At 41.1% G+C, this 24734-nt stretch overlaps 1 protein-coding gene across 1 annotated transcript in view; it reads right to left on the reverse strand.

The window, feature by feature from the left end:
- Positions 1-22934, reverse strand: part of TMEM71 (transmembrane protein 71) — a 29922-nt gene extending 6988 nt beyond the window's left edge. The window contains exons 1-5 of the mRNA XM_006830844.1: positions 22895-22934; positions 21556-21616; positions 14626-14838; positions 9904-10019; positions 3420-3608 (exon numbers count right to left, since the gene is read on the reverse strand). Of these exons, the coding sequence (XP_006830907.1) occupies positions 3420-3608; positions 9904-10019; positions 14626-14838; positions 21556-21616; positions 22895-22934 (619 nt within the window). The remainder of the gene's footprint in view (positions 1-3419; positions 3609-9903; positions 10020-14625; positions 14839-21555; positions 21617-22894) is intronic.
- Between the last annotated feature and the right edge of the window lie 1800 nt (positions 22935-24734).

Here is a 24734-nt window from a genome sequence, read left to right on the forward strand (position 1 = left end):
CTATCGATGAAAATTCTCTATGGGTTGGAACTGACTCTGCAGCACACAAGAACAACAATAACATCACTGAAAATTTGTGGTGGTGTGCCACCAAGATGGGTTTTGACTTATAGCGACCCTATATCGGGTTCTCAAGGCTGTAAATCTTTATGGGAGCACAAAACCCCATCTTTCTCCCTCGGAGCAGCTGGTGGATTTGAACTGCTGACCTTGTGGTAGCAGCCCAGCTCATAATCCACTATGCTACCACTGAAATATACGATGATAATTATGCTATTTTTACAGTATGGGTTTTACCTTTTGCTTCAATGCAAGAGAAAAGGTTTTGTAGAGTTCACGCTAATGTCAGAAATCTAACTCTAAAGATGATAACAGGGTGGAGGTGAGGGTTGCTATGATGATAATGCCTAGAATTTGTGGCGTGCCTTACAAAGGGCTGCCAAGCATCCGTTCATTTAAGCAGCACAACCATCCTGGAAAGTTAAATCCCATGATCCTAGTTCTGCAGATGAAAAGACCAGTTCTCAGAGAAATGATCAACTCTGCCCAAGGTCACACAATTCAGAGGTGCCAGAGGCAAGATATATCCATGTGTGGCTGGAACATCATGTTTGCTCTGAAATTGGTCAACGAAAAAGGAGAATAATGTACAAGGCAAAAGGAACTATTTCCCTTAGTAAAATTCTTTGCTCTCAGGAAATTTTTTCAGTGGTTTAGTACCAGAGTTGAAAAGATGTCAAAGCTTTCATTTCACAAACTCCATTTATTGAACACTTACAATCATCAAAGTTAAACCAGTCATGAGTCTGAGGACAGGTAGTCCCCTGCTTACTACAGCTCTTTTATAGATGGGTTTTCACATGTTGGATGTCCTGTTTCCACAGCACCTTTAATTATCAGTATCTTTATAAATCTGATCTTTATTTGTCTGTGAGCTTGGAAACATTGCATGTAAACTTGCAGCTATATTTTAGTACATACGTGCATACATAACATTCACAAATCATTAAAAATGACAGTAGTCAGTGTAAGTCATCATAACTCGAATACGTTGTAAATCGGGGACTATCTATATTACTATCATCACCTAAATGTAATCAAAACTGGCTTAATGATTACCAGGTAATGCCCTAAAAGAGAGCACAAACAGACCCCAATTTAATTTCTGCCAAACGCTTCAAATGCTTGATTTTGCAACAGTTACTCAAAACTTGGGCTGACTCAATGATGTGACTGCACTTACATTTTGCTCTTCATACTGTGAATGAAGATTCTGCTAACAAAGCCTGCTTAGTCCATAATGTGGCGGGATACTGAAGACTGGGCATGCGGACGAAAGTCGGTGTAAAATATGTCAGTGCAGATGTATGGCCTTTCGTGTGTGCTGTGATTTAAGGAAGCGGCCATGGGTTCAATTGAACACCGAGCCACCCTTCTAAAATGTGTTTTATCCTCGGCGGTGATGGGTGGTCGTTAAGTGCCGTCGTGTTGGTTCTGAATAATAGTGACCCTGGGTTTCCAAGGAATGGCTGGTAAGCTTGAATTGTGGTTCAAACTGACCTTGCGGTCCAGTGCTTATCCTACAGTGCCATACTCCTTTAGCTCTTCCAGGTCCCACGTGGAATTTGTGAAGTATTTCTTCACAGAACAAATCTGGTTCAAAAAAATTGTTGATCATGAGACATGAAGACTGAAGGGGGTCTGTGTTTAAATTTAATTTCCACAAAGATGGAAGTTGTGTGACTTGGGGCAAACTGTTCATTGACACATCCCTTCAGTTGTCCACTGGACTGTGACCCACAAAGTCCACACTTCAAGCCCACCAGCCATTCTGTAGGAGAAATAGAAGGCTATCTGCTCGCACAAAGATTTAAAGCCCTGGAGAGCCTGTGAGTTGAAATCAACTCAACGGCCCTCAACTACAATGATGGCTTGGTTCAAATGTCGCCTTCTTTGGCAAATCTATTTTGATTTCTCCCACTCTGCCTAGATTCTTAGCTAGTCCCTCTCAGTGTTCCCATAGTACCCCAGGCTGCCTCATCAACGCTGCCCAGACTGCAGTAAAACCACTCTTCTCTGTAGTTCTCGCGATTTTCCACTAGCCTGTTAACTCACTGAGAATAGTGGGCAGCTATTTCCTATTCTTGGTTGATAACCCCCCAAAATCCACTACTGTTGAGTCACTTCTGAGTTACAATGACTCTAGAGGACAGAGTAGAACTGCCCCCATCGAGACTGTAATCTTTCAGGAAGCAGACTGCCACATCTTTCTACCTCGGCACAGCTGTGGTTAACAACCAATGTTTAACCCTTAGAGCCACCTGGGTGCCTCCTATATATTTTCCTTGGGAAATCACCTCCCTGCTTTTTGAGTTTTCCTTGTAGAGCAGTCGTATGCAGCCTGAACCTCACTTTTCTTGAGTAGTCACTGTTTGTGTCCTGCTGTTACTATTGTTCTATGCCAAGTTGATTCTGACCTCATATGACACCATGTGACAGAATGGAAACTTCCCTATAGGGTTTCCTGTGGACTCCTGGTGTGGTGCTATAGAATCAGCACTAGACTGGGAACCCCAAGGTCGATGGTTCAATCCCACCAACTGCTCCTCAGAAACTTGGTGCAGGGTTGCTATGAGTCCAGATCAACTTGTTGGCACGTAACAATAACAAGGATTTATTGGGAGCAGACTGCCAGGTCTTCTTCCATTGACGCCACCATGAGGTCAAATGCCAACCTTTCAGTTCGCAGCTCCTTTGTGAAAAGGTGGTGCTGTTTTTATTAAGTGCTGGCAAGTTGGTTTCAACTCATAGTGACGCTGGATCTGGTTTCTGAGGAGCAGCTGGAGAGGAACTCAAATTTTCACCATTTTACAGATGAAAACATAAAGTGTCAGAGGGTTTGGTCAATGTTTCACAGTTACAGCTGAAGAGCTGGAGTATGAGCTGGGCTTTGGTGCTTCATGGGGTGATTTGATGAACCCCTGTCTGCTTGATGGCAAGTCGTACAAGAGCAAACCAGAGGTTAAGTGCTTGTTGGGCTTGCTTCAGAATTGCTCCAGATAAATGCCTTTTCATCTTCTGACTGTCCAGAGATACAGCCTACAAGGATGGTTCTTTATGCTTACCCTTTGTACAAGCACCAAGAGTAAAATAATCCACACCCATGCCCCCAGTCCTCAGCCTTATAAGCATCTAACACGTTGCCACATTTCTTCAGAACTTGAAGAGATTACACAAAGAACCACAGAGCCAGCCTTTGAGGCCTGTCACCGCCTCTGCTCGGCTCTGGCAGCACCCTGAGCCCCTCCTCACACAGGTTGGTACCAGTCGCTGAGCGTCCATGAGTCATGTCTGAGCTGTTCCCAGGTCCCAAAAGGAAAAATTCCTTAAATTGGAAAAAAGCAAACCTACAAACTCACTTGAATGATCCAAAGTGTTCTTGTGGAAACGTTCAGATGCCGTCAGCTGGGACTGGAGGGGTGAGTCATGGGAAATTCCTCTCGGAGAAAGAGATGCTGAGTATCTGCGAGATGAGGCAGCTGGCAACTCTGCCCTCGGTTCCTCCAACGCCCAGTCACCAGCCAGAGAAGAACAGTCCAAATCACCTCCTAGAAGGCAGAAGAGTTCTGTCTGTGGGAGTGTCCTGTGCGTACCCATCAGTGCATGTGTGTACGCATGTGCTTATTTGTGTATGTTTGTGATAGTATGAATGTGTTTGTGTGTGTGCATATGAGTGCATGTGTGTATGTATGTGTGCATGTGTTTATTTGTGTATGTGAGTGAGTGTGTAAGTTATTTTTGTGTTCATTTGTTTATTTGTATATAATTGGGTGAGTGCCTATGTGTGTATATATGAGTGCATGTGTGTACGTATGTATGAATTTGTGTGTATGTGTGAGTGCATATATGTACATGTGTGTGTCCCACAGTGTCCCCCTACCCTGAAAAGATACCCCGATGCTGTTCCATGAAGCCCCTCTGTTGAACATGCAGCCAAGCACTGAGAGCTGGATGGAATGAAGGTTTTAACCCTGTGTGGGACTCTAGGAGTTTTATACTGAATCTTCTAAAAAAGAGAGAGAGAGAGAGAGAGAGAGAGAGAGAGCACTAAACAGACAAGAAAAAGCCTAACATTAAAAAAAAAAAAATGACCAAGTTATTTTCCATATCTGAAGAGACATGATTTGGTCTCAATTCATACTTCTTCTAACTGACATTTAATTTTTCCTTCACCCTTAACAATAAATAGCAGGATCATCACGCATGAAACAGTTAATCAAATAGCCCTAAAACAAACCCACGGCCATGAAGTACATTGGAGCTCACAGAGTCTACAGGACAGAGTAGCAGTACTCCTCGTGGACCCGTGATTGTAATCCTTACAGAAGCAGACAGCCACATCTTTCTCCTGAGGAGCGGCTGGTGAGTCTGGCTCCCAGCCAACTTTCTGGTACCCAGCCAAGTGCTTTAACCACTGGGCCACCAGGCTTCCTACGTGGCCTTGGTGGTGGTTGTGTGCTGTTGAGTCAGTTACAACTCATAGGGTTCCCAAAGCTGTAAACATTTATGAAAGCAGAACGCCTCATCTTTCTCCTGCAAAGCTGCTGGTGGATTCGAACTACTGACCTAGCAGTTAGCAGTCCAACACGTAACCCACTATTCCACCAGGACTCCTTTAAACAGCCTATGATAGCATTATATTCCTGGTGTGATACTGTAGCATAGGCACTGGACTGATAACCCCAAGGTCAGCAATTCAAATTCACGAGCCACACCACAGGAGAAAGATAAGGCTTTCTGCACCAAAAAAAGATTTTGTTGTTGTTGTTGTTAAGTGCCATTGAGTCAGTTCTGACCCATAGCGACCCTGTACAGGGCTTCCGAGGGTGTAAATCTTTACGGGAGTAGAAAGCCTCATCTTTCTCCCACGGAGCAGCTGATAGTTTCGAACCACTGACCTTAAGGTTCACAGCCCAATTCATAACCACTACGCTACCAGAGCCTCAGAAATCCTCAATGTGCAGTGTGTCCCAGTGAGCTGGAATTGCCACTGGTAGTAAGTGAATGAGAACATTATATTTGAAGAAACTTACTTTATTCTGTTTCTCCTGATATATTGAATTCTGGTTTAAAACCAGTTGCCATCAACTCAATTCTGACTCATGATGACCCTACATGTGTCAGAGCAGAATTGTACTCTCCAGGCTGAGATTTTGGAAGTCATTTCCCAGGCCTGCCTTCCACAACACCTGTAGGTAAACTTGAAACTCCAGTATTTTGATTATTGGCCAAAAATATCTCTTGATCATTTGCCTTACCTTACAATTTAAGCAAGAATTGGAATGTTGAGAATTAAGAATTGGAGTATTAAGAATATCTAAGCCCTTATATTTAAGAAAGATGGTTCTATTTCTTTCAAGCACAACATTGCCATCTCCTTGCATGTAAAGTGGGTATTTTGAGGGGTTTGATATCTCATTTTGCTGGAATCCATAGTCAAGGTCATGGAAGCAGCAGTCAAGAAATCAGAATATGTGATGCAGTGGGTAAATCTGCTGCAAAAGACCTCTTCAATGTGTTGAAGAGCAAAGATGTCACTTTGAGGACTAAGGTGCACCTGACCCAAGCCATGGTATTTTCAATCGTCTTGTATGAATATAAAAGCTGGACCATGAATAAGGAAGACTGTAGTAGAATCAATGCATTTGAATTATGGTGTTGGAGAAGAATACTGAAAGTATCCTGGACTGCCAGAGGAATGAACAAACCTGTCTTGGAGGAACTACATCCAGAATGCCCCTTCGGAGTGAGGATGGTGAGATACTGTCTCATATACTTTGGACAGATCATCAGGAGGGGCCAGTCCCTGGAGAAGGACATCATGTTTGGTACAGTAGGTGGTGGTTGTATGCTGTGGAGTCAGTTCCAGCTCATAAGGACCCTGTACTGGGTTTCCAAGGCTGTAAATCTTTACAGGAGCAGAAAATCTCATCTTTCTCCTGTGGAGCAACTGGTAGATTTGAACTGCTGGACTTTCAGTTAACCGGACAACTAGCAACCACTGTGCTACCAGGGCTCCTGGTAGAGGGTCAGCGAAAAAGAGAAAGACCCTCAAGGAGATGTATTGACATAGTGATTGCAACAATGGACTCAAACATAACCAGTGTAAAGAGGGTACAGGACCAGATAGGGTTTCATGCTGTTGTTCCATAGGGTTCCTGTGAGTTGAAACTGACTTGAGATTACCTATCAACAGCAATGAAGGAGTGCAGAAAGCCACATTCAGATGTTACAATTAAAGATATTTATGGGTGTGGCATTGTTGTTAAGTTGTTAAGCGCTGTCCACTCCTGACTCATAGCAGTCCTGTATAGTGTTGCCAAGGAGCAACTGGTAGGTTTGAACTGCTGACTTTGTGAGTTCGAAGTCCAGTGTTGATACTACAGCACCACACCAGGAGTCCAAAAACAACACACTTCAAGGTTGGGTGGCCTGCTTGAAGCCATCTTTGCTTTCCCTAGGGTGATGGAATCAGAGCAGGGCATCCTATTTGGTCCTCCGGGCACAAGAAGCTGTCTTCTTTTCAACATGACTCGCAGGCTTTGGAAACATATCCGAGATTGTAGTAGGGGGATTCTGAGGAGCTGCAAACTGTGGTGGGTAAAGAATGAATTGCCACTGATGAGCAAAGGTGTCTCAACACAGCTGTGGAAGGGGTGAGCTAAGGACGAACAAAAGAGGCAAGAAAAAGATTCCTTTTAGCCTAAAAATGAAGCAAGAGAAAATCAGCAAAGTATGTTCTGATTGTGTCCTTTGCACCAAGAGAAAACAGCAAACCAAATGAATTTTGAGTTCTTGAGTTTTCTGGCTAGGCGATGTTTCCAGAGAAAAAGTAAATTGCCGATAAAAGTCACGGGACCGTGCGTAAATCCAGAAAACAGGACGTCTGATTACAGTTGACAGCAGGGATGAGAGCTTTCAAAGTGTGTGCTCCCGTTTGACTAATTACTAATTTGGGAGTGGGCTGCCTGGTTATATATAGAAAGTATTTGGGAGCCAGGAGAATTTGAACAACAAAGCCCAGGCTTGTACAGCACTACTGTGGCCCAATGGAAGTAAAATTGTTAGGACTTGTTTTGAAGGGAAAACTGGATGCTGATTGCCAAGTTTCCAAATTTCCAAATATGTGGTATCGTCCTTTAGAACACTGATTCTCAAATGCTCATCAGCCAACTATCATATTGCTGGTTTTTGCCATCTCCCAGAACCACTTGATCTTAGCCACTTAATAGCTTCTTCTGCTTATATCAAATGACACTTGTACTTTTTAAGAAATGTTTTTATCAAAAGCTTAATGCCTTAGAAAGAAAGTAATGTAAAAATAAATACAATCAAAATGTTGTTGTTGTTAAGTGCTATTGAGTCGGTTCGGACACATAGCAACCCTTGTATAGAGTTTCCAAGGAACAGCTGATGAGCTGGAATGGCAGACATTGTGGATGAAACCGACTTTGCATTAACCCACAGCACCACACCAGGACTCCATAATGAAAATAAGACTGTTTAATTTGTGCCAAATATAGGAGTCCCAGTGTGGCGCCGTAGGATAAGCACTCAATCTCAAGGTTGGTTTGAGCAGCAAGGTTGAAAGTTCAAATTCAGCAGCCATTCCTCAGAAACAGCACATGTGAAGTCCTGGTGTGGCACTGTAGGACAAGTTCTGGACTGCTAACCGCAAGGATGGCACTTCATGCCCACCAGCTGCTCCTTGGAAGTCTTATGCAGGATTGCTATGAGTTGGAACTAAGTGGATAGCACTTAACAAGTACATGAACCGTTTGCACCATGCTGTTGTTTGGTGCCATGGAGTTGTTTCTGACCCATAGCAACCCTGAATAGGGTTTCCAAGGAGCAGCTAGTGGGTTTGAACCACCGGCTTTGTGGTTACCAGTCCAGTGCTTATCATCTAGTGCCACACCAAGACTTCGGTCATGTGCTTAGCTGCTGACAAAAGTTCAGAGGTTTGAGTGCCCCCCTGAGGTGTTTGGGGAGAAAGACCTGCTGTTCTATTCCTGAAAACTCAGCTACAGGCAAACTGTGGAGTATACCTGCACTCTGACACAAGTGGGGTTCCTCTGGGTCACAATGGATTCAACTGCAACTGGCTTTTACTTTGCAGCCCAACGCTCTGCCATTGTTCTAACTTTGTGAAAACAAGAGCATTAGAGAGTCTTAATCTCTGAAGGACTCTCAGCTTCAGCCAGGTCTTGTATTCAAGTTCCAGTGTGGGCACATTGGATAGGTTACTTGACTCACTCTCCATGCCCACGTTTTCTAAACATAATACTGGCATACCTTGTTTTATTGCACTTCATGGGTATTGCTTTCTTATCTTTTTAAAACAAATTGAAGGTTTGTGGTAACCCTGCAACAAGGAAGTCTATTGGCACCAGTTTTTCCAACAGCATGTGCTTACTTGTCCATTTTCCTTGTTGGTTATTCTTACAATGTATCCAACTTTCTCATCAGGCTACCCTCGAGAACCCTACACAGGGTCACTGAGTCAAAACCGACTTGACGGCACTTACCAACAACATTGCATACTTCATGGACTACAGTTGAAAGTCCACATAACTTTTACATGCACTGGAATGCCAAACTATTCCTGAGACTAGCTCTATTGTAATAGTGGCTTTATTGTGGTGGTTGGGAACCCACAACAGCTCCCAGGTCTGGCTGTATGTATAGCATAAGAATTAAATAGGATGGTGAAGGTAAGGCATAGTTCCAGGCCCATTGTTGTTAGCTGCCATTAAGTCGGTTCTGATGTACTGCGACCCCGTGCACAACAGAACAAAACACTGCCTGGTCCCGCATCATCCTCACAATTGCTGCTACACTTGAGCCCATTGCTGCTGCCACAGTGCCAAATCTATCATTGGGGGTCCCCCTCTTTTTTGCTGTCCCTCCATTTTATCAAGCATGATGTCCTTCTTCAGGAATTGGTCACTCCTGATAATATGTCCAAAATAAGAAAGACGAAGTTTGGCCATCCTGGCTTCTAAGGAGCATTCTGGTTGTACTTCTTCCAGCACAGATTTGTTTGTTTTTCTAGTAGCCCATGGTACCCCTAATATACTTTTCCAACCAGGTGTGGTGCTGTGAGTTAATGTGCTGGACTGCAAAATCTGTTTGAAGCTCACCAACTGCTTGTTGGAAACACAATACAGGGTCTCTATGAGTTGGAACCTCCTTGACGGCACTTAACAATAACAGCAACAACACACCATAACTCAAATGCATCAATTCTTCTATGGTCTTCCTTATTCATTGAGTTCAAGGCCTACCACTTTGTACCCCAACTGGGTTGAATTGTACCCCAACTGGGTTGAATACAGGTCATCTAAATCTGACTTTGGCATCCTTTTTCTACCCATATGAAAAACACACATTGGGAATGTGTGAATATTTTTCAGGTATTACTAATTTAATAATGTACACAGGCAGTTGAAACTTACCAGCCGTTCCTTGGAAACCCTATACAGGGTTGCTTTAAGTCGGAACTGACTCAACGGCACTTAACAACAATGACAATCATGCATTTGTGTCATTTGAGTAGTGTGAGGACAGCAATAGGTGAATTTTGAAAATGTGGCCAATCATCTTGATCAAAATTTCTATCTTCTCTGGACTTTACATGTGTGTGGCACTGTAGGATAAGCACTGGACTGCTAATCAAAAGGTTGGTGGTTCAAACCTACCAGATGCTCTTTGGAAACCCTATAAAGAGTTGCTATGAGTCAGAACCAACTCCACAGCACTTAACAACAACAACAGGGCCATGTGGTTAACATTATTCACTTAGAAAAGGTATTTCACAATGGAAAGGGGATTTGAGCTCACTGTTTTCATCGCAATGGTAAGTGTCCAGTCTTCTAAGCCCTTCAAACCAGATGTCCTCACTTGGGGAAGAGCTGGCATCACCAAAGATCCTTCCGCGTAGCCAGGACTTAGAGGCGCTGAGACTGAAGAGAGACGAGAGGTCACGGCGGCTCCTCTTTTTTCTCCTAAATATTCTGGAAAGAAATGAAAGGGATATGGTGGAAACTGAACGGTAGTGACCTCAGGTCCAAAGCAGAGACTTTAGTGAAACTGATTTGATGTGCAGAACACAATTACCCAGACCAAGTTCATACACCTTATTTCATTATTCAGCCCATGAAACCTACCGATGTTGCCTGACTTCCTACAGCTTGTCAAGTGTTGCAGACCGTGTAGGCCTGGTCAGAGGTTCGAGGCCCTATAGGCCCAAGTGTAACAGATCTAGCCACTTGGCAGTTACTGGCAAATTGTTTTTCATCTTAATATCCAGTTATGTTTTATTAATTGCAAATATGAGCCCTTATTATCCACAGAGAAATATTAGAACCTCCTAAAGCCAAGACTAAAGGTTTCAAAGGTCAAGCCTTTCTCCAAAGGATTAACTAAAAATATCTTAGCTACTTCACAGTTCTTTGTTCTACAGACAAAAAAAGCCGTCTTCCCTGAATCTCTCCCAAGTGCAAGTTATTCAGCCAAGTTCCTGAAAACCTGGCTCAGGAAGTTAAAACAGCAGGACTCCACCCAAACTTTTGTCCTTACCTCTCACCTTCCCCCAACTGAGCTCATGTGCTATAGATATGTTAATTGGGCCTGAAAAACCAAGTTGTGGGCCTGGGATTCAAACCAGTGAAGTACGATGTAAAGTTACCTGAATGTCTGGAAAATTAATGATGTTAGCTGTATCCTGTTTTAGTCCCTCCCAGCTTGGTGTGAAGCTCCTCCCCTAAATAAAACAGAGGCCCAGGCCTCCCCAGGTGTGCATTACAAGTTGGAGGGCATGCAGTAAAGATTGCAGGGCAGTGAGTTGCTGCCTGCAGAGGCCACGATGCCTGTAGTCCCAAGTCTGCCCACCAGTGATGCATCCACCCTGGTTTCTGGATACCTCCTTGTCTCCCTCCTCCTGTCTGTCTGTGTATTCTTTCGCTATCTCTATCTCCGCCAGGTATCTCCTCCTCGTGAACTGAACCCCTATGTCGAGGCCGGTCCCCGACAGTCAAGGCGAGGATACTGAGACTAAAGACAAAGACTTGTTTGCAAAATTTCACAATCAAGGATGGGAGAAAGGAAAGAATAATTCTGACATGTTGTTATTGTTGTTAAGTGCCGTCTAGTGGGTTCCAACGCATAGTGACCCTGTATAGAGTTTCTGAGGAACGGTTGGGGAGCTTGAACGTAAGGTTTAAAACCAACAGAACCAAACCAGTTTTCTTGGAGCAGTTCTGACTCATGGTACCCCATGTATGTCAGAATAAGACTGTACTACATAGGGTTTTCAATGGCTAGTTTTTTGGAAGTAGATTCAACCTGCATTCAATAGAATGACACACTGCCTCGTCCTGTGCCATTCTCACAATAATTTTTGAGGCCTTTGTTGCTGCTACTGTATCAATCCATCTCTTTGAGGGCCTTCCTCTTTTTCACTAATACTTTACTTTATGAAACATGAGGTCCATCTCCAGAGACTGGTTCCTCTGGATAACATGTCCAAAACATGTGTGACAAAGTCCCATCCTCACTTCTAAGACAGAGATGTTTGTTCTTCTGGTAGTCCATGGTATATTCAATATTCTTCACCATCACCATAATTCAAATGCATTCCTTCTCCTTCAGTTTTTCTATTCATTCTCCTTCAGTTTTCCTTATTCATTCTCCAGCTTTTGTATGCATATGAGGTGATTGAAAATACCAAGGTACACTTTAGTCCTCAAACTAACAGCTTTACTTTTTAAATCTCTAAAAGGTCTTTTACAACAAATTTGCCAAATGCAATACATCATTTGATCTCTTGATGGCTGCTTCCATGAGCATTGGTTGTGGCTTCAAATAAAATGAAATTCTTGACAACTTCAGTCTTTTCTCTGTTTATCATGATGTTCCTTATTGGTCCAGTTGTGAGGATTTTTGTTTTCTTTATGTTGAGTTATAATCCATACTGAGCTAGTGTTAGATCTTCATCAGTAAGATCTTCAAGTCCTCTTGGCTTTCAGCAAGGAAGAATGCGTCATCTACATACCACAGGTTGTTAATAAGTGTTCCATTACTCACTGATCAGTTTGTTGTAATACGATGGTTTGCATGTTCCTGTGATACTGGAAACTATCCTACTGTATTCCAACTATTAACATGGCCACCCATGGTTGACAAGTTCCAGAACAGCTTCCAGACCAAGACAGACTAGAAAAAAGGACTTGGAAATTTACTTCTGAAAGAAATGGTGAATGAAGCCTTGTGAATAGCAATAAAACTTCATCTGATATAGTGCCTGAAGATGAGACTCTTAGGTTGAAAGGTACTCAACATACAACTGTGGAAGAGCTGTCTACTCAATGTAGAGGCAACTGTAATGACTTGGATGGAGTAAATCTTTCTGGACTTTCATTTCTGATGGTGATATGATACAAAATGAGAAGAAGAAGCAGCCAACATCCATTAATAGAACGTGGAGTTATAAAGTGTGAATCTAGGAAAATTAGAAGTCATAAAAAATGAAATGGAATACATAAAGATCAGTATCCTAGGAATCAGTGAGCTGAAGTGGACTGGTATTGGAGACTGTGAATCTGACAGCTGTATGGTTTACTATGCTGGGAATGACAAATTGAAGAGGAACAACATTGTACTCATCCTCAAAAAGTGCCCAAGTCCTATCTCTTGACTCCATGTATTCATTTTCTGTGGCTATCTTAGCAAAGTACCAAAAACAGTGGCTTAAACAACACAATTCAGGAGCTCTAACATGCCTACTCTCTATTAAAAATGCCAGCCACACCCTTGATGCTCTCTTCAGAACATCCCTTCCCTTTTTTTTGTTTTGCATTGTTTTGTAATATGTATTGGCTGAAAATTTTCCAAATCTTCAAGTTCTGGTTCCCTTTTGCTTAGTAGTTCCTGTCTCATGCCACCTCTTTCTGCTCAGATATTACTACTATAAGCAGCAAGGAGAAACCTACACCTTCTACCCTTTCTTCAAAAATTCCTCAGCTAAATGTCCAAATGCATCACCTTGCAATTCAGCCAAGTTCTCTGCCACTTCATAACAGGGATCACCTTTCCTTCAGTTTCCAATAGCATGTTTGTCATTTCCATCTAACCACTTCACCAGGAACCTTTAATGTTTATATTTCTAACAACATTCTATCCTTTATACTATACATATTTTCAAAAATGATAAAAACTCTGAAGCTCTCCTCACTTCTTCTGAACTCTTACCAGAATTGCCTTTAACATTCATATTGGTACAAACAGTCCCTTTGAAGCAATCTAAGTTTTTCCTATCATGTAACCAAGTTTCTTCTAACTTCTAACCATTACCCAATTGCAAAGCTACTTTCACAGTTTTAACTATTTCAGAACCCCACTTCTTATTACCAAAATCTGTATTAGACTCCTTGCGGTGTCATAGCAAAGTGCCACAAATTGAGAGGGGCAAAACAATAGAAATCTATTCTCACACAATTAAAAAAGTCAAAGTTCAAAATCAAAATGTCACCAGGGTTATGTTCTCCATGAAGGCTCTAAGGAAAAATCTGTTGTTTGCCCTTCTTTTAGCTTCTGGTGCTCCAGTAATTCTTAATGTTCCATGACTTGTAAACCTATCACTGCAATCTTTGCTTTCATTGTCACTTGGTGACTTCCTCTTTGTCTGTGTCCTCTCTTTCTCTTAGAAGGACACCAGTCATTTCGGATTTAGTGCCAACACTACTGTAGTGTGACAGTACCTTAAGTAATTAAGACTCTGCTTCCTAATAAGGTTATAATCTGTGGCTCTATGGAAGACATGAATTTGGGAAGGGGAGCACTATTCAATCCAATACACCATCCCTTATATCCATCTTCCCCATCCCCACTCTTTTATCATGGCCAATACTGCTTTCTGTCAATTCCTGGATACTGTGCCTCCAATTTTGCCCCTTCACCTTATTCATGCATCCACATGCCTGCCAGCCCATCTTCTATATTGTAATCAGTACTGTCTCTAAGAACACATGTGACCATTTGTCAATGTTTCTTCTTTATCTACAAAATAAAGCCCAGTTTCTTTAGACAAGAATTCCACTCCCTCCATGCTACCCTTCCCACAGTGCTGCTTCTCTTTTGCAGAGCAACCTGCCAAACTACTTACCATTCTCCAGATTGAATGAGGGTTTGTCTGAACTCCAAGACTGTTCTTTCTCTGTGGGAATCCTCCCACCTCCTTCCATTTAAATTAGAGTTCTTCAGTTTTTAAGACTGAAATCATCTTCTGTGTTCTCCACCATCAGTTCCCAAATAACACTGGTTTCCTTTCGTTATCCTTTCCACTGCACCTTGTACAGATTTCTATGTTAGTACCTGTACCAATCATTCATTATTTTCGTTTGCTTACATGGTAGTTATCCTTGCCCTTTATTAGCCTTTGTATTCCTAAAATCAAGATAAATAATGGGGTCCCTACACAAGACTGTTGAATGAGCAAATGAATGAATGAATAATTAATGGATATATTGGACTTCAGATTTTTTTTCAGTAGTATCCCCTACTCACCTAACGAGATTCTCCTTGTAGATAACACTAGTCTGGGATGGGCTCAGAGTTACATTGCCATCTTTGTCACACAGGAAACTGTCTTCTGTCCAAATGTAGTAGCCGTTGGTGAGGAGTCTGGGACTTCGACGACAGGTAAAGTGAGAACCTGTCAGGGGATCTGTGGAACAGCATTCAAAAGAACTGTCCCCATCCAGGAAATCACCAGCAAAACTAAAGAGGGAGTAAGGAAACGTCTTTTAATCTCTATCCATTGTAGTCAGGGAAACAACCTCTGGCACTCATAGCTACATAGAGTTCCTTTCTTAACTCTGAGAATGTCACTCTTAACCTTCTGGGCACCACCTATCACCTGAGAGAACACTGGCCTATAGGACCTCTAATGCTTCTCTCTGTTTTCAACTTTGATGTAAACACAATGGATACTCAGTCTCTTACAATGAAGCTCCATCCTTGACATCAGTTCAGTTTCTTGGATGGAAAAATTATAAACAGTCTCATGGGAATATTGGGTGCTCATAATCCCTCACCATCTTTTCTTTGACTAGTCCTCTAATGCCATTTCTTACTCTTGTCACTGGATTCGAGAACTTCCAACTATGCCTCCACCAGATGCCTATGAATTACATGTTTAGTATGCAGTTAAAGTGACCTTTTTGGCCTTTGCAATATTTCCCTCTATGGCAGTTGCACCAATGATTACAAATTACCATCCCTAATTCAGTATTCAGTGTCATCTCATACTTAGTTGGGTAAATCTGTATGTGTCTTTAGTTTAAAAATCTATCAGGTCCCCTCAGGGAAAACCCCCTTCTAAGACAGTGACTCAAGGGAATAGGGAATACATGAGAAGGCAGGTGGTCTTGTTGGTGATCACATTGGTCAACCGATAAGGGGAAGAAGGGGAAAAACAGCAATGAAGTTGTGAGCTGAGTCTGACCACGTTCAATAGACTTCTGTCAACCTGGGTTGAGACCTGGTTGGCCAGCAGTACGGCAAGACCTAGGGACAGAGGACTAGAGTGGAGAGGGAAGTGTCCAGCTGATATAAGGTGAGGGGAGCTGCAAAAGAACACCGATACTTGCAGGTAGTACCCACTTGACTTGGCTTCAATGACTGGATGAACAGAACTTGACTAGAGGATGAAAGAAGAGGAAAAAAAAGAGTAATCTGCAACAAATTGATGAACTTGACTTCTACTTATGGATGTAGTAGCTCAAAAGAGGGAATGAGTCTTTACAGTGAGAATCATTTCTACCCCGTTGGTACACAGGGTTGACAGGGATGGGCAACTTAGACATTGGCTAGCCAAAATGGGGAGTGGGGGTCTACAAAGGCAAGAAGTGACTGGTTTACAAGCTCTCAAGAGGAAGCCTAGTTCCAGAGGGTACAGGGGAAGGTAGAATCTCCACTGAGCGGTTTTCAACCTGTCTGGATGAGACTGGTGAAAGGAGATGGGAATAAGACTCTTGTGGTTCAATAGTGAATAATTGCTATCAGGACTGAATGTAAGGGTTGGAAATGTAAAGGTAGACATTTTGTAACAAAAGGAGGGGAGTGGCTGATCTTGCATTCCAGGAGCAGAGGACTCTAGGACCATCAAGGGAGAAGATCGGAGTGTGGGACCCTATCCAGTGAAGCAGTGACACCAGAGATGGAGGCAGAGATGATGAAGTGAAAAGGAGATGGAGCGGCTGGGGACTCTGGACTCAAGGAGGGACAGGGGCTGAGTGCTGAAGGCTGGGGAGCAGGCATGCAGGGTATGACCTTTGGTTGTTTGAATGGTTATATATCTCTGAGTGCTTCGGTGAACATCCAAAAATAAAAATAAAAAAAGGAATGGAAGTAAATGATGATGCATAGAGGGGATTATAATCATTGCATTGAAATGAAACACATAGGATTAATGTAAAACTGATGTTTTCCCATGTAAATGATCACTCAATTCACAATAAAAACTTAGAAAAAAAAATCAATCACATGCCCAAAGGATCAAAAACCAAAAATCAAACCAAATCCACTGCCATCAAGTCAATTCTGTTGCACACTGACCCTCAACCCTACCAAGGATTTCTGAGGCTATAAATCTTTACAGGAGCAAACAACCTCATTTTTCTTCCTCAGAGTGGCTGGTGGGTTTGAACCATCGACGTTGCAGTTAGCAACTCAATGCCAGCAACCAAAATTATTGAGCTGTTTGGAAATTCAGAAATGCTTGAGCTAGGAGTTGGTTAAAACAGGGTGCCGACAGTTACAGAGACATATGGCAGACAGGAATATATTATTTCCTCTGGCTACATGACTCGTTTGTTGTTTCCTCTCTCCTCCCACAAAAATTATATTTTTGGCCCAAACGTTAAACCTTAGCAGACTTCATTGTGATGTGTGTGTGTGTGTGTGTGTGTATATATATATATATATATATATATATATGCCTTCATAATTACTTTATACATTTCAGGAGGGCAGGGACTGTGTGCCTAATAGATGTTTAGTGTATAAACAAATTCAATCCTAGTTCCTTAAAGAAATCACCTGACAGGTTGTGGAAATCTAGTCTTTTAAAAAATATGTAATTTCTGACTCTATCTGAATTCTTAGGGTGGTTTCATGTCAATCAACCAACATCACTTAATAATAGCACTCATGTGCTTTTTACCTTGATGTTTTCAAAAACCTTCTTCAGACATCTATTCTACCTAATTGCATAAAACTCAAAGCCTACACTTCCAGAGAACCACAGCCTCTTAAGAACTAGAAGGAGTTTTGACCACCATGTCACCAAATCCACCAAATTCTGTTTGTCCCGCCTACTGTATTTCTAACACAAGTTATCTCTGCTTACATACCTCAAAGACAGGGATCTCATCATTTACCAAGTCACTTCCCAAGTACAGACCAGAGTGTAACGGGGAAGAGATGGAATTGGGAATCAACCTACTCTAAATCTATAATACTGCCTCTGCTTCTGATGAATGGGGTCACTTTAACCCAGTCTATCTGTCTCTCTGAGACTACTGCCCCTCAGTGAAATGAGAGAGAGATAACTTCCTTGTGGGATTGTCTTGAAAATCTAGAGAGAAAATAAATGGAATGTACCTAGCACATAGTGTATGCTTCCTAGATATTCATTTCTTCTCTCTCTTGTTTTTCCATTCTGTCTTTTGTTTGAGAACTAGATTTTTGCATAGTGCTTGGGTCCTCTCTTCTCCACACTAAATATCTTCCAGGTCATTTAACTCTTCTTCATATGACACAATGTGGGTTTGATCCTCCATTACTGTGTCTTACTGCTTTCTTCTGAGTCTTTTTCAGTTTTGAAAGCATAGACCCCAGTATTTTATGTGTATATGTCCAGCACGCCCCCCTCATTATAGAGTCCATGTCTTTATTGATGAAGCTTAAAATCATAGTTTTTTATTCTTCTTCCTCCCCACCCCAACAACCAAAATATTGTCTTTCTACTCCTTGGAAACCCTATACAGGATTGCTATGGGTTGGAATCAACTTGATGGCACTTAACAACAACAACAACTTAATTGATGGTCACTTTTGGCCTTTCCTTCATATATTTAGTCATACCTTCCCAAACTACACATTTGGACTTATTTCATGTTAGAAAATAATATTGTTGTTGTTGTTAAGTGCCTTCGAGTATAGAGGTTAAAAATAATGGCTTTGCATCTAGATATAGCTAATTTTAAATTTTTGGTGTGAAATTACTTGTTAATTATCTATTATTCTCAGGGCTTAATTTTCCATAAATGGGAATTTTACAATGGGAATCATAACCATCATTAACAAACCAGCTTCATAGAGTTGATTGAATGATTAAGTATCCAACTTCACGGAAGGTCCGTAGCTCTACCATGCCATGGATTAAGGGTTATCAACTCAGTCTCTTGGCTGCTGATAAATGAGCTCACGAGTCCACATGCCTAGAACTTTGAAAAGTTCTGATGATACCCTATAGCATTTTTTCAATATCTTGACAACTTGATGACATTAAAAATGTTATCCCTGGTGTCTACATGTCTTCAGCTCAAATCACTGATGGAAATATTGTACAAGAGCAGATCTGAAAGTTGGCAAACACCAAGAGGAACTTCCTTCCAGCTATGTACCAACTCACTTGACTAGCACATTTGGTTCTTATTACCGCTTTTATAGATAAGAAACCTGGGTCTTCACGATGATAAGTTAATTCTTCAAGATATCAACACTTACAAGTGAGAGAACCAAGATAGAAATCTAGGTCTTTTTTCTCCTAGTGTTATTTCTTCTACAACATTTTGCCTCCTCAAGTATTAATGATGGTTAGTGATGGTTATGCACCGTGGAGTCAGTTCTGACTCATAGTGACCCTGCATAGGATTTCTGAGGCTGTAAATCTTACAGAAGCAGAAAGTCTCATCTTTCTCCCGTGAAACCGCTAGTAGTTTCAAACTGCTGACCTTAAGGTTAACAGCCTGACTTGTAAACACTATGCTACCAAAGATCCTTAATGAAGATATTATAATATGCTGGACATTTGGGTTCTGAACTTGCACCTGGACAGAGTCTGGGCCTGTGTTTCTACCTGGATATCAATTACTAAGGTCTTAGTCCTGAGGTGGCATTGTAGGAAAATAACTGGACTGCTAACTGCAATATCAGTGGTTCAAACCCACCAGCTGCTCCTTCAAAACCTTATACAGGCACTTAACAATCACAGCAGCATTTAACAGCTTTCAGCTTCAGCATGCCAAGTCTCCTGGTAGCTTTCCTGTTTCGCACCTCTGTGTTTGTCTTTCCTCTCTTGATGATAAATTAAATGGAAGCACTTCCAACAGCTGGGTTACGGTAAAAAGAGATTCTTCTATATTCTCAGCAACAACACCACCAACAAAATACATTATGTATATAAAAAAATTCTTCCCCCAAAATAGCAAACATTTTAACCAGACAACATAGTATCTCTAGATCCTAACTCCATCTTCAATTATGTTTTCATTGTTGTTATGTGCCGTGGAGTCAGTTCCGACCCATAGCGACCCTGAACAGGGTTTCCGAGGCTGTAAATCTTTACAGGAGCAGATAGCCTCATCTTTCTCCCATGGAACCGCTGGTAGTTTCAAACTGCTAACCTCGTGGTTCTCAGCCCGATTCGTAACCCCTACGCTACCAGAGCTATGTTTTCATAGCCTTCAATTAAACCCACTGTCGAATAAGTTCTGACTCACAGTGACGCTATAAGACAGGGTAGAGCTGCCCTTTAAGGCTTCCAAGGTTGCAATCTTTATGGCTTCCTGGTGTGGCACTGTAGGATGAAGCATTGGAGTGCTAATGACAAAGTTAGCGGTTCAAATCCACCAGCCGCCCCTTGGAAATCTTTTCCAGGGTAACTATGACTCATAGCCAACTTGACAGCATTTAACAACAACAAACTGTATGGGAGCAGACTGCTACATCTTTCTCCCATGGAGTGATTGATAGGTTCGAACCACTGATTTTATGGTTAGTAACCAGGTGCTTAACCACTGCACCACTATGGTTCCTCTTAACAACTCTAAAACCAACATTAAACCAAACCCACTGCCACTGAGTCAATTCTAATTCATAGCAAGCGTACAGGACAGAGTACAATTGCTCCATAAGATTTCTCATGCTATAACTCTTTACAGGACCAGACTTCCCCAAAACCACTGGTGGCTTTGAACCACCAACCTTTCCACAAGTCCATGATTAACCCACTATGCCACCAGGGATCCTTTTAACAGCCCCAGTGGCAATTATTTTTAGTAGGTTCTTTCTAGGCTGACAGATGTCCAACACCAGCAACCTGCTCGATTTCCTAAAGACAAAATCTTTTCTTTCTTGTGGAACCCCTACCCAGACCTTAAGGAAGTGCTAGAGGTCATACCTCATAGGGCAGGGGGAAAAAAATAAAAATAAATAAAGGTCTATGAAGGGACACATATCATTGGAGTTAAAAAAAAATTAGATAAATTTTCATGCATTGAGGGGTCCTTTTTGTCTGTTTCTCTCAAGTTCTACTGAACTTGCAATATTTTCTTTTTTTTAAAAAAGCCTGTGCCCAAGTAAGACATACACTCAAGTTAATGAAATGCTATTTTAAATGGACATTATTTACAGAAAATGACTATAGGCCTGGCCCAATATTTCACACCTCACTTTTCGCAAACATCCCTGAAAGCTAAGTCTTGCTGCCTCATTGTACAGCAGGAAAAACACAAGGGGCATGAAATACAGAGTGGAAAATAATGGGTATTTTACATAGCTTTCTTGCTTCTTTTGGAGCAAGCGGCAGAGCTAGGATTTGCACCTTGGCCTACCTGATGCTAAAACATGCGCTCTTCACTTTGTGCCCGTTCATCCTTGACTGGCTCCTTTAGGAGATGCAGGGACGGATTCTAATGTCAGTGCATGACCCCTTTACACCATCCTCAATTCCCCAGAATGTCAGGCAGAAAGTCAACTGATGCTTCCATGAGAAGTTAAAGACAGATAGAAAAGAAGGAAGGAGGCGATGAAATCGAGAGAGACACCATTGAACAAAATGGCAAAGTCAAACAAGATGGTGGACTCTATATGTGTCGATGGAACATTCCATTTGGTTTGCGCATTAGTATGGAATGTTATATAGAAAGACATCAGTTTTAGGAAAAAAAATGTATAGTATTTCATAGCTATTTCAAAAGAAAATACATCAGTATTTTATAGTTTTTCCCTTTACCCCACAAATAATCAATTCATACAGACTCAGACCCAATATCAGGTTAGTATTTTGTATGTGCTTGGGACTGAAAATATAGAGCCAGAAAATTGAATGGTAACTAAACATAGTATTGTAAAACTAGAACCAAAACAAATGAGACATGAAAGAATGAAATTTGATTGAATTTTCTTGGGAAAAGCCCCAGGGGATACCTTGGGAAAATGCACTTGCGAAGTCGCTCTCCAAGATGTTCTTTCTCTGCCCCAGACGAACCTGAATCAGCAAATGGGAGAGATGAAGAAATGCATTGCCCGTTAGCAATAGACATTACACATCGCAGACACATATGAAGACAGTGGCCCTGGCTGATAGCCCAGGCTCAGTACAAAGACGTCAAATGTGCCACTCCTCAATGATGCAGTACTAACACAACTTGTCACCCAGCCGGCCTGTCCCAAAGCAAGAAAGAATGTAGGGGCAAGCCCCTTATGTCTCCAGTCTCATACAAGATGACATCGCAGGTTCCTTAGTGCAGAATGAAGCAATATCAAGTCACTAGCATCAAACTGACTTCATGAACATGAGGAAGAAAACATGTTGTGTGAAGCTGTAGGAAACCAAACTGACAGTACACAACATGTTGGTTATCTAACTTAGTCAGTAATTTGAGTAATTCACTAGTCTATCCAGATTCTTCCTTCATGAGTTTCATTTTGGGGGCATTTCCATTGTAAAATAATGAGCAAGAGACGTTGGTGGGGAAAAAAAACAACAAAACACATTTCTTTTTTATACATAAATGATTGTTCAGTATATGAAGTCAGTGAGTAGTCTTAATTTAAAAAAAAAGACACAACCATTCATTCATGCAATTTAACTAAAGACACGGCACCAGACTGCCATTATAGAGGGTTGTAGTTAATTAATATTCTAAAATCTGAAGTAGAATTTTATAAGGCACAGTTACATTGCCACATACTGCTAAGAGACACACTCAGTAAAATCTGATTCCATTACTGAAAATCAGTATCTAAGACAAGAAAAGAATTTAGACTTTCAGATCGGGTTGGTTGCTTTGTAAGGAGGAAATGGTGGGTGTGGGAGGGAGGGTTAGAAATGGGGTTTTGAGAGAAAAATAACGAAAGGAAGGAAGAAACTTAAAACATGATGGTTTTGGTTTGAACAACGCCCTTATTTTTTGCAAGTAGCTTTCAAAACCATTCAGTATCTTTTTTTTTTTTTTTTTTTTTGATGGACAGTTCTGCATGTTAATAGTAGCTGATAAACAATCTCCTTTCACATTTATGCACAGGCATCTAAAAAAAGAGATGATTTTTTTTTTCCCTACTCAAAGGAAAAAAATATCACATTTCTCTCAAGGAAAGAAATGAAGTCAAAATCATTGCCAAAGTGAACACTGGTATTTAAGAAGCACAAGCTACTGACAGATGGTTAATGGTCTGAGTATCAGCAAAATCAAAGCATGGAAATTGCTAAAAGGAGTCTAATCGTTCAAAAGATAATTGCACATCACAATTCTTCTACATTTACTTGCTTCTGGTGTTGACATCAGCTGAGATACTTGGTACATGCTGGGAAGGCCACTTGTTCAAATTTCACAGATCTTTCTGCAAAAGACATTCAAAGAAAGAGGTGGGTTATACATTAAAAACAGATAAATGATGCCAAAAGAGATGGCGCCTCCTAAGAACACTCAAGTCATATCTGTTTGCTGAAAAAAATACAGAGACAGAGAATTGAAGGCAGAGGACTAGTTGAAGGGCCAGTACTAGGTTTTTGCTTATCTCTGTGACTTAAATATTACTCGCTTCTTATGTCTAGCCCGTTTTTGCCTTTAAGTGTTGTTGTTAGGGGCAACTGAGTTGATGTCAACTCATTACCATCCCTGTGACAGAGGAGAACCACCCTAGGATTTTCTAGTCTGTCATCTTTCTAGGAGCAGATAGTCAGGGAGCTTCTCCCTTGAAATAACTTGTTGTTAAATGCCATAGAGTTGGTTCCAACTCATAGCAATCCTGTATAGGGCTTCTGAGAAACCACCAGTGTATTTCAACCACTGACCTTGCAGTTCAAACTGACTGTTTGGTCCAGTGCGTTATCCTGTTATGCCTTGAAGCAACTACGTGGGTTCAAACCATCAACCTTTCAGTTAGCAGCCAAATGCTTATGCTGGGCCACCAGGGCTCCTTTGCCCTTTAAATAAGAACATCCTTTTCTTTGGAAAAGTTAAACTTTAACAAAGGTTGACTTCCAAAATCAAACATGAAACTGAGTTATTTGATTAAGAAATATGAAGAATGCTTGGTTGTAGAAGATCCTCAAACCAAAGGATTGATATTTTCATCATCTTTTATGAAATCACCATCATGACCAAGTTACAAGCAATACTTGAGGACTTGCCTCTGTCTTTTGCTCAACAACTTAAACTGTTGACAATGAGTTATCAGAGAGGACCAGCATTTTTCTGTGGTTATCTTTCTGGGCATTCCTAAACACAGCAAAGCACAGTGCACTAAAAATAGCCCTCACTGGGCAGATTTCAAACTCAGTTTCCATGAACTTATCATTTACTTTTTCCATTGCAAATTAAACTTTTATGTAAGTATATAAATTACATAAACTTTGATCACTTCCTACTTATCACATAAACATACTTTGTGGCTAACACTGTCCTAAGAGTTTAATAGTTAGAACTAAATTCTTTTCTGATTCATGTCTTCTATTGACATTTAAAAATACATATGATAACTAGTAATGGATTTTTTTTCATAGCTGCAATACACTAAATCAAATGAAGCTAATTCTATGGCTCCAAACTGCTTCTTCACGAAGTGACACAAAGCTCACTATTAAATAGAGATCTTGGTTTAGAAGATCAGAAGAACTTGCTAGCATTCCTTGGAAGGTCTCTAAATCACAGCACACGTTCATGCATTTCATTTCTCTGGAATATCTGATAAGATATTTTATCACTTGTCCTTTTAATTTTTCATCAGTGCAATGTGGATAAGCTAGACCAAACTACTCTCTGTTAGTTTTTCTTAAAGACTAAAATCTAAGCCAAGGCATTCTATGGTACAAAGCAAGGTCTTACTGGTATAGTTTACAAATACTACAGTCTACTGGCATAATACTAACAGTTCATTGAGAATTAGTACCACTAAAAAAGATTTAAATTACATATTTCAAGAACTTTTCAAGATACAGATTCTATCTACCAGTTCCATTGAAGTATCATCTCTGTTTTGAAAACTCATTAACCCGTCAATGTTCCTTCCAAAGGGAATTCCACCTCCTCTTCCAATTCATAAACAACAAGATAATTACTGAAGTGCAATTCATCCCCAGGTTGGCAGCCAGCAGAGATATC

Source organism: Chrysochloris asiatica, unplaced genomic scaffold, assembly GCF_000296735.1.
Source record: "Chrysochloris asiatica unplaced genomic scaffold, ChrAsi1.0 scaffold00001, whole genome shotgun sequence".
In the NCBI taxonomy this organism is placed as follows: Eukaryota; Metazoa; Chordata; class Mammalia; order Afrosoricida; family Chrysochloridae; genus Chrysochloris; species Chrysochloris asiatica.